A 12688-nucleotide genomic window follows, 5' to 3' on the forward strand; every position below is an offset into this window, starting at 1 on the left:
TGGAACAGCTAGAGAAGTAACACATACCCTATAAATACACAGCATGGAAAATAAGCTGAAAAACAGTTGATTTGTTTCTTAGGTATATTTGCATATGCATGCAGATAATGCAGTTGATAAAAGCACAAAAGTAATGAAGCTATGTGGGGTTTCTTTGTTAAGGTGCATCAGTCTATGAATGTATCAGACAAAAATTATAAAGTAGATTGAAAGTTGATACTGTGTTTTTTCTTCAGAAAAGTGGAAGATGGTATATACCCCTTCAAAATCTGTGAGGCAGGTTTTGGAGATGCTTAATTTTTCTTCTTTTCTGGTAATTCACAAGTGTATACCTTTATGTCTTTTACAGAACTGTTTTTTGTCTTCCTACCTACCTCCCCCAAACTGAGCTCTTCCTCCCCTTTCCTTAGCTCACAGTGAGGACTATTGTGAAACCTTTTAAATTTGTATCTGAAATTCAATTCAAAATTCATTGCCTGTGTGGTTCAGGACTATGTTGACTAATTCTTGCGGGTCATACTGAGTTTTCCAGGCTTTTTTCTTATGGTGCAGTTCATATAAATAAAGCAGTAAGCCTGCATCAAATGCAGAGCATTTTACTTGTCCTAAAACTTACTGGTCATCAGATGTGGATGTATACCAGTACCTAAAATTACTTTGTTCTTTGCTATATACAGCCTACCTGCAGCCATCCTTATAGTTTTGTTCCATTTGAATGACACATTTCATTTTTTGTACTGTATTTGTTTTTTTCTTAATTGATCTGTAGACAACAGAAATGAAGAAAATGCTGCCTAAAAAGGTGCAAACCACGGAAGAATGGCTAAGAAACTATAGTTTAGAATCCTTGCAATTAACATTAAAGCATCTGGTGAACAAAGGCACTATTATTTTGTAAGTATGATGTTGCACTTCCTTTAATTAGTCCTGATCTCTGTGCATCTCTGATGTTAATTGCACGTGGTGTTCCAGGGATTCAAGGAGTGGTGCTGAGGAAATAGAGTTGGCAGAAGAGGCTGTTACCAATTTTGAGGCCAGAGTTTCTGAGTAAGTTTTGATCTTGTTCATGGTTATGATGCATAACTGTACCTGTGCTATCCCACCAAACTGTCTGCAAATCTGATTTAAAATAGGAGCAGCTTTGATTTTTTTGAAAAGGCGAAAGATTTTTCTCATTTGTAGTGCTATTCTCCAAGTTGTAAAACCTACGCAGTAGGTGATAAAAATAATTTGGTTAACATAGAACAATGTCTGGGGAAAACAAGTACTTTGTTTTGCCTCAGTTCATGTATATTTTAAAAATCACTTGTTTAAAATTAGTCTAGAGGTCCAGTCACAAAGCTGTATTTCATGAGTGTCTTTAACAATTATATAGATTGTTTTAAACGCATCTCCTGTCAGTAAGATCTGTGTGATGATCTAACTTAGTTTTGCCAGATGTTTCAACACGTGGCCCACATCCCTCTCCTTCTCTCACTTGAATAAGTCAGCAACTAATGAGAAAACATTTCAATAATCTGGTTTTTCAGCCTGTTCCTTCTCTAGTCAAATACCTTTGGGGGAAGAAGTAGTAAAATGGCTAGCCCTGTAATGGTTGGTTGTATGAGAACACTGAAAACTTTTAAAAGGTGATTTGACATGATGAAGGCAAATTGTTGATTACATGCAAAAGAATGCCTTATCTAAAGCTGTGCTATGGCTTTTGTCAGGGTGGTTGAACTTTATCAGCAACGAATTCAGTGGCTGTTGAAGGACAGCAGAAAGGTAACTTGAACTTTTCAGTATGTGTTCAGAAGAAAGCTCTATACAATATTAAAGAATAAGTTACTTTGAATACTAGTGAGAAGAGGCGTTCAGAAAGAAGAAAGATTATTTTTCTTGCTTTTACATTGGTATCTGGGATTTTTGCTTTCTAGATGTTGTCTTTTTATTTCTCTTAGCAATTTTAATAGGGACCCCCCAGTACCCTTAAAGAGGAATAGCCAAAGCCAAGCTTAACTTTTGGCTGGAACTCAGCTGCCATAGTTGGTGCCCTCTGCCGCAGCTGGTTAATGACTCACTGTGCCTAGCAGTGCCCATGGCCAGCAGTGGGAGAGGGACATAACTCTATCTCAGGTGGGACAGGGAAACAAGATGCATCCCAAAATCTGTCTTATTGATTCAATCTGAAGGAGATGCTGTGCCCAAAGTTACTTTTTATTGTCCCAAATGATTAATAGATAGTCTTGGAAGGGAAGCAGTGTGACTCACTGATAAGGAGAAGCAAGGAGTGTGGTAGTACTCTTTTGTCTTCTTGTCTGTCACTGTCTCATCTTTATGCTTGAAAGCTTATAGTGAAAATAAATTTGTGACACCCAAATTTAAAATGCTATTGTATAGAGTATACAGAAACATTTTTAAACTTTACATAAGCTTAATATTTACAGTGACTTCTTTTTTAAGGTGTTTGGCCTTGTAAAAGGAACCAAAGTTGGACTTGTGGTTGATGTGTCTGGTCTGAGTGACAGACCTAGACTAGAGGGTTTTCAGAAAGATCTTTTGGTGAGTAATAATAGAGCAGACTTTGGCTACTGTAACATGTAAATCAAGACTCATAGCTAAGGAGAGGGAAAATCCTCTTGAATTCATAATGTGCAATAGTCTTCTATTGTAGAAAGCTATTCTTTAAATGACTTTGAAATTGCAATCTTTAAATCCAAATAAACTACTGCAACCTACTATAATAATAACAGCAGGTTTCTCAATACTTGTACCAGCATTCTCAGAAGCAGCATAAGAGCTGAAACCAAGCCATATGTAGAGTACAATTTCACTTCCCACATTCAGGCATTATTTCAAATGGATTTGTGCTATTCAAGTTCCTCATTTGAGCATTCTGAATAAAAAAATTAAAAAGAAAACTTAGGTTTCACTTAATCCTAATGCCTAACCTGTTGTTTAGCCCTATCCATGAACATATATTAAAATTTTTAGTAATTTCTTGGCGAATGAATACGCCCTTTGTGAAACAGTACGTTCTGTTTTGTATGCACATCAACTGAAGAGAAGAATAATATTCTGTGTCTCTATTAACAAACTGACAGGATTACTGTAAGTTTGCCTCCTTGTTTCAGTACTCCTTAGCTTAGTCACTTGTGTGACTTGTTTTGGAAGCATTTCTCTGTGGTAGCTGAAAACACTGCTGTCAGCTGTTTTTAGCATATTTCTGGCTTTGTTCTTTTATGTAGTAACTCTACGAGTAGCATCATGGATAGTAATGCATTAACAGACTTTTTATTTGTTAGTTCTTAATAGATGAACAGCTATGTTATAAGAAGCAATTGTACTGCCTCTCATTTGGTACAGAAACTTCAACTCTATGGGAGAGTCCGAAAAACGTTGGTGTTCATGTGTAAGTAAGTTAGTTTCTCTGTAAAGGTATTTCAGACCAGGTCAATTTAATTAGAGCAATCTTCATCTGTTGCCCCTGTGCCTTGCAGTAATCTTCATGGTCAATTTTATTCAGCACCTGCACATTGAGTGCATGTGTTCCTTTTTTTCCATAGGCTAGGTGAAGCAAGACAGTGGGTACAGCAGCTGGCACCTGCAGGAGGCTGTAATTTGCTGAAAGCCTTTAAACATGTCCTTGCAGTGAAAGAGCTGAATTCTCTGGTGATTATAATACGAAGCTGGTAAGTCCATTAGGTGTTCTAACAACCAGCTTTAACTTGGATACAGGATTGGTACAAGAATCTGAACTTGTTACAAAAATAGTAATTACTTACTTAGTAATGAGCTCATTTCATCCACCAGTCGCTGTGAACCAAAACAAAATTTCAGTGCTTTTATTATCATTTCTGAACACATTCAAATGCCAGTAGTAGAAACTCAGTAATTGTTGAAGGAGAGGAGGTAAAATTATGCTAAATGATGGGATTTAATTCCCATGATTTGTTATTTCTTTCTCATTTAATGTTTTCTTTTCTGTCTTCTTCAGTATGGCCTCTTCTTCTCTCATTTCGTTACTGCCATTGCTAAGATATTTTTCTTTCTCTTTTCCATATTTACTTATTGAAATCAGCCCTGATCAGTCTTTGGAAATACTGGCAGACTATGCTCAGCAATGTATGCTAGGGAGAAGACTTCTGGTTCATGCTGTTACATATGATTGTGGCAGTCCTGCTGCTATTGTAAGTAACTGTCAATGCTCACTTCCTTAAGTGTCCCATCATTTATTTCCTATTTTGTAAATGACTTTATTGAGATTTTGAACATGTCCTTAAAACAGGAGTGGGAAGAAAGCAATGAAAATATCTTATAATGTCTTTGGCTTTCTCTACCTGTACCTTAAAGATTCCTTATCTGTCTGTAATTAAGAATTGAATACTAATAACCTATGTTAACCACAGAGATTACCAAACCAAAGTAATTCTTTTTCTTCCTATTTAAATATGTAGGCAACTGTAAAAAAGCTTGCAGAAGTTGTCAGTGGCCGTTATCATTGCTACTCTTCAAAGGGAGAGGTAGGTGACAGCTAGAGAGGCAAATGAATTTTCTCTCCTATGTTTGGTGACTCTTCACTTTTAGAAGACAAACTGCTCATCATCTGAGAGGAAGTTTATAGCAGAGCTGAGTGCACTGGTCACAGAACTGCTGAGGATGTGGCAAGTTCACCCGTTTATTGTTTCTGCAACTGAAAATATTTTCCTAAAAAGCACAGGAAGTTTTGCAAATATTTCTCAATGACTCAAAGCTGACAATTAGGATGAAAGTAGTGATGAGTTTATTGTAAACTGATTCAAAATAGTAAAGAATAATGTATTTTTAATAAACTTCCATATGTAGAATCTTAGGTACATTTACACTCTATTTTACCACACCAGGCAGTTCTATATGGATGCACACACATTGAATAGTAAAGCTGTGCTTGGTTGATGTTTGAGTAGCAGTTAACTTTTTTCCCCTTGTTTCTGTATGTACAGAATTCTGACAGTAGTGATGTTAATCTGCTGCTTCAGGAATCTCACAAGGCTAAGGACCTACTCAAGAGTATCAAGCAGACTTTTCAAAGGCGTGTTGATGTCTCACTTATTAGTGGAATAGCAGATGTAAGTGTGTGTGTGTGTGTATATATATTCCCACATGTACTTTGAAGTATCAGAGGTAGAAGTCCTTAGTGTTCACAGTATGAAAAAAAAACATATGATTGTTCAGGTACTTTGATAAGTGAAGTCTGAATATTATATATTGGCCATCTGATGTAAGAGCAAAGTAAGGCCAAAACCAGCAAATTCTCCAGAATGTCTTTTCTCCCAGAAAATAAATTCTAAGTGCTCTTGATGAAATTTGGATGAGAAAGTAAATACATCTCCTGTTAATTTTTCCTCCTTCTGCGGTGTGTTTGGAGAAATTCCAGTTCTACTTTAGCCTGATAGAGAGATTATTTTCTGATATCTTTCTTTCAGCCTGTGCAGATAGTCAGAAATGGAAATATATCTCTTTTTTTTTTGCCATACTGTTATCTCTGTACTTCCCTGGAGCCTGGAAGCTTTGAAATTAGCTGAGTTCAAAGCAAAGTAATTGCTGATCTTTCACGCTCAAAGTTTGTCATTGCTGTTCTATAAATCTGTGGCTCTGGAGGAACTTTTGTGTTAACAAAATAGTCTGTTCTCTGTCACAACAACTGCGAAGTGGACAAGATTGCTTTTAAAATGGCAGTGAAATTTTCCATCAGGTGTCTTTGCACATCTGGTTATTTGACCTGAAATATTCCAGGCTAGAGGTAAAATGGTCATCTAGGAATGATATTTCTAGCTCTGCTTCTCCTCATTCTCTCTGTTGTGTGTATGTGATACATACAATCCGTACTGCTTTTTTCTCTCATCCAACCTCATAAATATTAAGAATCATTCAGACTACGTAGGAGGCAGAAGTCACCCTGAAAAAATGTGGACTGTCCTATATCCCTAAATAAAAGCATGTCATTTCAGAGACGTATTAATTAAATCTTTTGTATGAAAAAGTGTCTCCACAGATTTCCATTCATTTATAAGAGATAGGTCTCTTACACATTTTTTCTAAGTGAAAGAGTTCTAATGTCCCATAGGAGTTTGTTGACTTGTTTGCATTGTTGTGAATGAATGGAGAACGTGTTTCATTTTGATTTTCAGATCGGTACAGGTAGGAAATGGAGAAGTCAAGATTTGGTTTGTGTATAATGCTGATGGTTTTCCTGCCTTTTTTAGCAAAATAACTGTCTGTTTTCCCATGTACAGCTACGAGGTTTTCATTTTCCCTGTGGATTTTTGCACTGTGGCTAATGGATTGAAGTTAATGGAACACTGTCCTACAGAATCTATTTCTGGGAGGACCAGTGGTAGCTGTTTTTTTGAAGTATTTTAATGATTGCAATCTCAGCACTCTGAACATCAGTAAAACTAAAATTTTGTGCTGGATGTTTAGATTGAGTGTGAGGGAGTGAAAATATGCAAAAACTTGCAGGATGTTTTCTTAAAATCCATTTTAGGTTTCCACAGAAGTTGCAAATGCAGCAATTCCTTGCTTCCTATCAAAGCCTCGAAAGCATGAAGGACCATTAATTATTCAAACACCACACTGCCTGGCCAGAACTTCAACAGAATGGTTAAAGACAAATGGATTGAAAGGTAGCACAGAAGGAAAAGCATAACAGATAAGAAACAGGAAATAAAGATAGAAAATATGCTTTATTTAATTTTTTTGTTCCTTGCTATAGCTAAGAAGTTAAACCTTTATCAAGTTTTGGCTCCCAATGCTTTTTCTCCTGTGGAAGAATTTGTGCCTATTCTTCAAAAAACAGTATCATCAACTCTACATGAGGCAAGTGATGGGGACCTGCTCCTTTTCTCTTATTGGGTTTTTTGTTTGGTTGGTTTGGGTTTTTTTGTTTGTCTGTATTTCTACTGCTACTTTTTCTAATTAAAATTGGTGCTTTATAAGATAATGACACTCTGTGGGTTTTGACTGAAATTTGAGTTGTGCATTCAGATCAGAAATTTATATTATTCTTAAGAATAATTCAGGAAGAAATTCCATGCTCTTGTAACTTATATAGGCTTCTGTAAGCATATAACTGTTATTTATCCTTCTAGAAAGCTATGATGCAGTTTGAATGGCATGATGGAACTGTGAAAAATATTCATGTTGACCTGCCAATATTATACAAGTATCAGGTGGGTTTTAGTAGGGACACAACCTTGTCAGGCTCAATTACCATCTAATTTTTCTGCATTACTTGCAAGAGCAGCATTTTAGCCTTTACTGTGTTCCTCTAACACTCTTATCATACAGGTGGACAATTTATCTTTCCTAATATGAGTGTTGAGGGAAAATGATTTAGATGTGTTTTCGGCATTTTCAGCATTGGAAAGCAGAAATTATTTTCAAATTCTTTATAGAAGGCTCTCATACTTCTACTTTGTAGTAAGGTATCAGTAATTAATATGTACAAGTTGGGCATTTGTAGTTAATGTTTTAGCATATGCTCAACTATTCTTTATACTTAGAATGAATTCTGAATATTGTGACAGCATGTTGCTGCAAATCACATCATTTGAATTAGTTAAATAATGAGCTGCACTTGTCTCTGCAGAGTCTTGGTCTCTACTAGTAAAAATTATTTTGTGTGTTAGATGAATACACCTTTTGCTAGTGTGCCTCCTATGAGGAGAATGCAGACATTGTGTGACAGAGACACTGCAGTAGAGGCCACCTGATTCTTGGGAAACCATGGCACCAGAACCTGAGTTCTAAATCCTTCTAGTGACAGCTTGCGTGGAATTTTTTTTTCTTTCTTCTTCCAAAGTGAATGAGCTAGGAGGAACAGCTGCAGTCTTCAGGCACTGCTGGGCATGTGTGGGAAGTGAATGCTGCAGCTTTGGTTCTGCAGCTTAATGTGAACGGTGAAATATGGTGGAGGGATTTGAATCCTGGGAAAAACAGGAAGGTTCTGCAACGTGATTTGATGAGCAGAGGCTCACAGTGCTTTCAGATCTAGAATTTCACATCTTGCAATATGGACAAGACAAGAACTGTCCTCAACCTGGGGTAAAACGTTGTAATCACAAAGCCTTGTTATTCTGTTTGTTAGCAGGAAATTAGTGGGAAACTACTTTTATGAAAGAGCATAAGAATGTTGAGCACACCCTGTCGGGTAGGCATGGAAAGCTGGAGAAAGTTCAGCCAATAAAGCTGATGTATCTGATGATACTAATTGCCACCTTTAGTTTGACAGATCTGGGCAATACTTATACAATTCTTTCTCCTTGCCTTCTAATCTGCAACTGTGTGTTTAAACATTGGTTCTCAATAGTCTTTAAGGCCCTGATGGTGTGATTTCCATAGCAAGCAATGCAGTGTTTGCATTGTAAGACTTCTGAAGGGGTCAGTGAAGAAAATTTTACAAGACAAAAAGTAGGAAAGCATCCAGCTATGTACTGGCTCACCCTAGAGATGGAAAGATGGTGATAAATAAGAAAGATGCAGAGTAGGCCAGTTTGTTTCCTTTTGGGTAGCATATGCAGCAGTGTCTACGTTGCAATGGCAATAGGTAAGTCTCTGGTAGTACACCTTATAGTTTCTTTCTGAGTTCCATGTCCCTTTTCTACCTTGACTTGTCCTCATGCATGTAATGCATACATATGCTTGCAAAGGTTGTGTTCTGTAGAGTTGGGACAAATGGCCTTAATGTCTCCAAGTCAATATGGTGTTAAAAAAATGGTATGTGTTTGAAAATATTTTTTTAAATGTCACATTTTATTACAAATGTTGCTGAAGGTGGTTGGTTGTTTTATTTTTTCTGGCCTCTACTTTGAATCATGCTAACAAAGTGAAGATGAAGAGAATATTTTAGACCCTATGTTGGGTTTTGTCATTTTATGTTTATCTCATGGATTGTATTTTGCTATCGTTACTACTAATAAAATGGTATCAATAAAATGAATGAGAATCATTGATATGTTTTAATGTTACTTCTGGATTAAGCATTTGGTTACAAAATACTTACTTGAAAATTTTTACCTTAAATTTTCTTTATTTTATCCACAGAAACTCCTTGCTAAAATGGTAAGAATCTATGAAAAACGAATTAACTGGCTGGCTGTTGCTAGCAGAAGAATTTGGGGAAGTGTTTGTGAGAGGAGGTATTGTATTCTGACAGTCCTGGTTTTGTGTATTGGTTTTGTCAACCCCTGCTTTATGTGTAAATGAGCACTGAGGATCAGAGGGCACAAAACAGTCAGATGTAGAGACAACAGTTGCAGATAGGACCAGGGCAAGCAATCCACTTTTGACAACAGATACTGATATTAATTTATTTACTGATCTAGTGAATTTACAGTTATTATCAGTCTACAAAAAACTGCCATATCCATCAAATAAGACAAGACAATTACATTTCAGTTATCCAGCAAGTAAGCCTTTGGGGAGTGGTCTGTCTTAAGCCACGTATATACCTGGTGTTTCTGGCCAAATGTAGCGTTTATGTCAACTCTCCTACCCCATCCTATTAGTATTGATACCCAGAGTGTTTCTGTACAGCCTCTTATGGATTCTTATCAGAAAGATAAGTTTCATCCTAGTTTTAAATTTCTGCCTCCAACTGAATTGCATTGCAGTGCCAGATGACAAATGCCAATGCAGATTTATCAGAAAAACTTCAGATTTTTTCCCTGCATGAGAATTGAGCTCTTTAACTGATTTTGTTTGAGGATCATCTTCAATAATAACAATAATGATAATGTTTATTAACAATGTGTCTGAATCTTTAGCAGAGGTCTCCCACCCAACTTCAGTTGCGTAGTTGCTCTTATTGTCTTGCTTGCAAACACTGAATATAAAGTTTCAGAGAAGATAGCATTGGCCACTGTTACTAGGGAACTCTTCATTCATTCATCAAAGCTTGAATTGTGTTGGGCACACCTGTCCCACTGACTGTCCATAACATCTGTGATACTTTCCATAAGCATTGCTCCCTTTCCATTCACAGCGGCCATCCTGCATTGTCTTTACAAGCACACCTTGATATGAGACTATTCTGAAGATCAACATCAGTAGTTTCTTTTTCCCAAATAATTAATATTTGTTCCAGGTAGCATCAATCAGTTGATGCCTGAGAAGCACTGTTTGTCAGTGACTTGCTGGGAGATAATTTACCATTTATCTTTGGAATGATACTGTGTAGCTTCCTGGAATGATGATTGGAGAAAGGACAATGAATTATCCAACAACTCTTCTTGTTGAATAACAGCCAAGTTTCAGCCATGTTCTGGATATTCAAGTACAGAGAAGAAAGAGTAGAAAGAGGAGCTGATGAGGGTTCAGTAGCCAATATGTGCCTAGGTGTGCCAGTGCACTGATTATTGCATAGCTTAAAGAAGATAGAAATTTCTGTTGGTATATTTTAAGAATCTCACTTTAGATTGTACAGATTATTATTTTTATATAGATATGGTTTATACATGTTTATACATAGCTAGATGTTTTCTTTGGTGAGCTCAAGAATGCAGTGAAGATGATAATATGCAATTAATTTTCTTATTTTTTACAAATAACATGCTTCTTATATAGGGTGGTTATACTTGTTGATATATCAGTGCCAAACTCTACCTGCATCATCCATATCCAACATTCTTTGCGACTTTTACTCGAAGAACAAATGTCAGACAAGGATTGCTTCAATATTATAGCGTAAGCAGCTACTTATGGTTGTAAGATAAATGTCACTTTGCAATGAAAGAAGTATGTTGATAGATTGTCATTACCAATGGGGATATTTTAGAATTTTACTTGTATTTCACATCTTACGATGAAGTAGTTGCAGGAGTAGCACTGACAGAACTGCTCACTAAATGTATGGATCAGATGTATAGAAACTAAATTAGTAATTAAAATAATCGTTTTGTTTTGGACCAACTGAAACTGGTTGGATGAGATTCTTTTCTTGTATTGTTCGTAACAGTGTGAGTTCACATGGTAGAAACTTTTACTAGAAGAAGGTTTTTCAGCTGTCTGAGCAGTAATGAGAATGCACTTTAAATTTTACAGTGACTCCAATATTTCCTTAATGTTTTATTCTTCTTAAGCTTCTGTTCTCACACTGCTAGTCAGAAACATATGACAGAGCAGCTGGGCAGATACCTGATTGACAGGTAAAAAAGACAGACTCATGGAGTTCCAAAATTGATGGGAGAACAGAACCCTTACTTCATAAGATGAATGCAAGCAGCATCTCTGGGTTATTGGTTTGGGGAGTATGTTGTTTGTCTGTTGTTGTTTTGTTTCAATTGCAATCCTGCCTTACCTCTGCTGAGCTTTTACCAGCTCATTTAGCATCCTGTTCAAGAAAAAAAATGGAATCTGGCCCACTGCTTTGAAAATATGACTACCCCTGAGTGATGGATAAATGTGAATAACTAAATGGTGTGAAACTGGAAAAAGGTAACAGTTTTACCTGTGTAATGCCCTAAGTCAGATTTTTTGTCAGATAATTATGCTAGTTCTTTTGTTTGTTTTAAAGCACAGTGTGAGAATTAATTGCTGTTATCTTTCTCTAAAAGATTTGGGAGCCACATTATGCCTTGGCAGATGGAACTGGTTCCTTCCCAGCCTGAAAACTTACAAAAAGCTTGGAGGTAGGATCAAATTCCTTTCCCATACTTAGGAATTAGGTGAGCATAGATACTGTAAAACAGATACAAGAAAGAAATAAAATGAATCAGCATTCTGAACAGTTTAGACAATTCACAAGTTTATAATATCACAAAAATACTTTGCCATTAACTGTTCTATAGAGATTGTTTTAGGTGGTTGGTAGTGAAAACTATCATAAAGTTCAGCATGTCCTGGTGTCTTTGTATTTCATGTGTATATAGAGTATATCTGTGCATAAATGTAGAGATTTTTAAGAAATGCACAGGTCACAAAAAGAATTTAAAATTACTTCAAATTCAGCTGAGATCTGGAAGCTAACCTGTTTTTCCCCATATACACTGAAACTAAATCTCTTCATGGAATTATATCCTCATTAGTTTCATTATACCTCTGTGGTTTTCTTTTATTCCTGTCAGTTCTGCTATTACAGTTTTTTTCCCACATAAAATTAAGAGGGAGTTCTTTCACCTCCGTGCTCTGAAACTTACCTTAAAAAGTAGTTTGCTATGGTGGAAATACAGAAACTAGAACAAATGTTTTGAATGCTTGTATAATCTCGTTTTGGTGGCTGTTGTCAAAAAACCTATAGATCCCAAAGCAGTGTTATTTAAGATTCAGAGTTCTCTTACTGCTTTTAGCAGAAACAAAAGCTCTTCTCAGTTCACTCTTTGAAATGTAAACTTCTCAGGTGGGTATTGAGGTTGCAGTGCAATGGGAGTAGGAATTTCATGAGTGCTCTCAGAAGAGCTGTGGAAGTAGACTTCAAAGAAAAGGATAAACACAAATCACAAGGAATTTACCTGCTGACTACTGGAATACCTGATCAAGAAACAGTGAGTATCTTTACAGGTTTTACAGTTCTTCTGCAAATTCCCATCAGAATTAATCTCAGTTTTATTTTTTCCTCTCTTTTATCCTTTTGGCTGTTTTTCATAGCTTTGTTGGCAGAATACTTCTCCATTACATATCTATGACCACAGAAATATCAGAATCTCAGATTTTTGTTTCTGCAGTCACTGTG

The 12688-nt window shown here is 36.3% G+C and overlaps 1 protein-coding gene across 11 annotated transcripts in view; it reads left to right on the plus strand.

Moving 5' to 3' along the window:
- The window catches only part of VWA3A (von Willebrand factor A domain containing 3A), a 30341-nt gene that overhangs the window by 1392 nt on the left and 16261 nt on the right, over positions 1-12688 (plus strand). For 9 of the 11 annotated variants that reach the window (XR_014886762.1, XR_014886759.1, XM_085237387.1 and 6 more), the window contains 15 exons: positions 770-894; positions 973-1047; positions 1710-1764; positions 2443-2541; positions 3285-3391; positions 3546-3671; positions 4061-4169; positions 4437-4502; positions 4962-5087; positions 6506-6644; positions 6734-6837; positions 9064-9158; positions 10585-10704; positions 11574-11648; positions 12356-12500. Coding sequence is in view for 9 of the 11 variants with exons in the window: in XM_085237387.1 (XP_085093513.1) it covers positions 770-894; positions 973-1047; positions 1710-1764; positions 2443-2541; positions 3285-3391; positions 3546-3671; positions 4061-4169; positions 4437-4502; positions 4962-5087; positions 6506-6644; positions 6734-6837; positions 9064-9158; positions 10585-10704; positions 11574-11648; positions 12356-12500 (1566 nt within the window). In the remaining 2 variants the exon portion in view is untranslated. Of the gene's footprint in view, positions 1-769; positions 895-972; positions 1048-1709; positions 1765-2442; positions 2542-3284; positions 3396-3545; positions 3672-4060; positions 4170-4436; positions 4503-4961; positions 5088-6505; positions 6645-6733; positions 6838-9063; positions 9159-10584; positions 10705-11573; positions 11649-12355; positions 12501-12688 lie in introns of those variants that run through there. The other 2 variants (XM_085237395.1, XM_085237394.1) reach the window with 2 other exon arrangements.

This window comes from Meleagris gallopavo, chromosome 16 (genome assembly GCF_905368555.1).
Source record: "Meleagris gallopavo chromosome 16, MGAL_WU_HG_1.1, whole genome shotgun sequence".
In the NCBI taxonomy this organism is placed as follows: Eukaryota; Metazoa; Chordata; class Aves; order Galliformes; family Phasianidae; genus Meleagris; species Meleagris gallopavo.